The 1,931-nt window shown below is 45.2% G+C and overlaps 1 protein-coding gene across 1 annotated transcript in view; it reads right to left on the bottom strand.

Annotated features, from left to right (window-relative positions):
• Positions 624–1,931, bottom strand: part of LOC105177998 (zinc-finger homeodomain protein 6) — a gene marked incomplete in the record, with an annotated part of 2,452 nt that continues 1,144 nt past the window's right edge. Inside the window, 1 exon segment of the mRNA XM_011101324.2 lies at positions 624–1,931. Coding sequence (XP_011099626.1) covers positions 785–1,846 — 1,062 coding nt within the window.

The following is a 1,931-nucleotide window of genomic DNA, read 5'->3' as shown; positions in this document are numbered from 1 at the left end:
GCTTTAGTATTTTAGTTTGCTCCTCATGTACTCGGACAAGATTTGCATAATTGTTTTCCTAATGTATTCATTGGATATGATAGCTAAATTCGTTACGTGATAAATGCAGATCGGTGGACGACGTTGAAGAATTAATGTTTTTAGCAGCTTTTACTCAAATGTGTGGACAATATTCCTATGAAATGAGAGAATTCTTATTTACATGTGCCAAATTTGGCCCAACAGAACTAATCACATCGCAATTGCGACTGATACCGTACTAATTACACAGACCTAATCTGATTTAGAATTTATGTTAGTCGTGGAAGGCAAACAATGGCTTGGTTCTGCCTGTTTGTTGGATATTTACAAGGTAATGCAACAATTACATGAGATTGCAAGAACATTGATCGTTGTTTCCTCAGGTTTCTTGGAGTTCCGACAACTAGAAAACTCTTGTCTGGAAGGGCTGGAGAGTGGCATTAATTAGAGTTAGACTATAAGTCACTCTAATATATTTCTTCTCCATAATTAAACTTGTTCTAAGCTGCATGAGTACTGCTAACTGATGAAAAAGCAGTTCTTGGGGTGATTGATCATCAATTTTTGAACTTAGGAAACGGGAATAATGATGAAACTAGTTACGTAATAAATTAGCTCGACCCTCTAAAATTCATGAAATTTTTTCTACATTAGATGATGATACACAAGCTAAAAAATTCATCATACTGCTAATTGATTACCTAAAATCCTTAATTAGAATAATGTGGAATTAACGGGGCGTGGAAGATTCTTGCCTTGATGATCAGATTTGTCTCTTCTTCATGGCTTGTTTGTTGTTGTGCATCCACACCTTGAAAACCTGCCTCTTCACCCCGACCTCACTGCAAAATTCCTGCACTTCTTTCTCGTCTTGTTTCTGAATCCTCCACCCCAGCTTTGTTGCGAATTCATGCATCCGATCCTTCTGTTCTTGGCTGAATTTCGTTCTGAACCTCTTTTTTGACCCGGAAAATGACGTCTGCCCCGTTGCATGTACGCCGCTGCCGGACTGGAACATGTTGAGATCCTCGCTTGACGACTCTGCTGCCGCCCCTCCACTGTTTCCACCGAAGTTCACCATTGTGGGCGGCGTGGGGCCGGTGGTGAAGCCTTGGGAGTAAGAAAGAGAGTGTTTGTGATGGGGGGGCGCTGAGGATGGAGTCTGCCCGTGGAGTATCGGGTTTCGATGGCTGTTTTTGTTGCCGGTGTTGGGATTGTATGTGTAGTAGTGGGATTGCTCGCCGTCGACTTCTTTCCGGTGGAAGTTACGGTGGCAATCACAGGCGGCACATCTCAAGGATTCCGGCGTGCCCTCCTCTCCACTAGGCATGAATTCTCCGCATCCATCCACAACATGGCCTCCCATGGCTGCAGCATGATTCTTGAGACATTCTCTATATCTAATATTACCAGCGGCGGAAGGTGCTGAGCCTTGTACTGGTGGTGGAGCCTGCGGCTGAGTTGGTTTCTTCGAATTTGATGCCCCACCGGTTGTTGGGGTAGTTGTGGGGGGCGGATCTGGATCTGGGCTGTGGTCTTTCTGTACAACAGGTTGCTGCTGCTGTGGCGGCGGCGGAGGAGGGCTGAGCTGACGGTGTTGCTGCGGAGGAGGTGGAGGATTGTAGTGATGATCTAGGGTTTGGGTAGGACTAAAAATTGAGCTTCCGCGGCGGGTGGAAACCATTGCATTTGCTCTCCGGTCAGGCGGAGTGGAGAGGATAGGAGCAAGAGGCAGCTTCACCGGAGATTCTTGAATCATCTGTGGTGGTGTGTAACCCATGGAATTCGGGATTCCTACATCCCTTTCTTGACCTCTCCGTTCCATAAAATTTCTCTATACTACTTGAATATACAAGAAGAGACACAGATTTTGCTCCTAATTAGTCCCTCCTTGTCCTAAACATCAGAAT

The sequence above is a fragment of the Sesamum indicum genome, linkage group LG15 (genome assembly GCF_000512975.1).
Source record: "Sesamum indicum cultivar Zhongzhi No. 13 linkage group LG15, S_indicum_v1.0, whole genome shotgun sequence".
NCBI lineage: Eukaryota > Viridiplantae > Streptophyta > Magnoliopsida > Lamiales > Pedaliaceae > Sesamum > Sesamum indicum.
The sequence above is the reverse complement of the archived record's forward strand: the minus strand, read 5'-3'. Positions and strand labels throughout refer to the sequence as shown.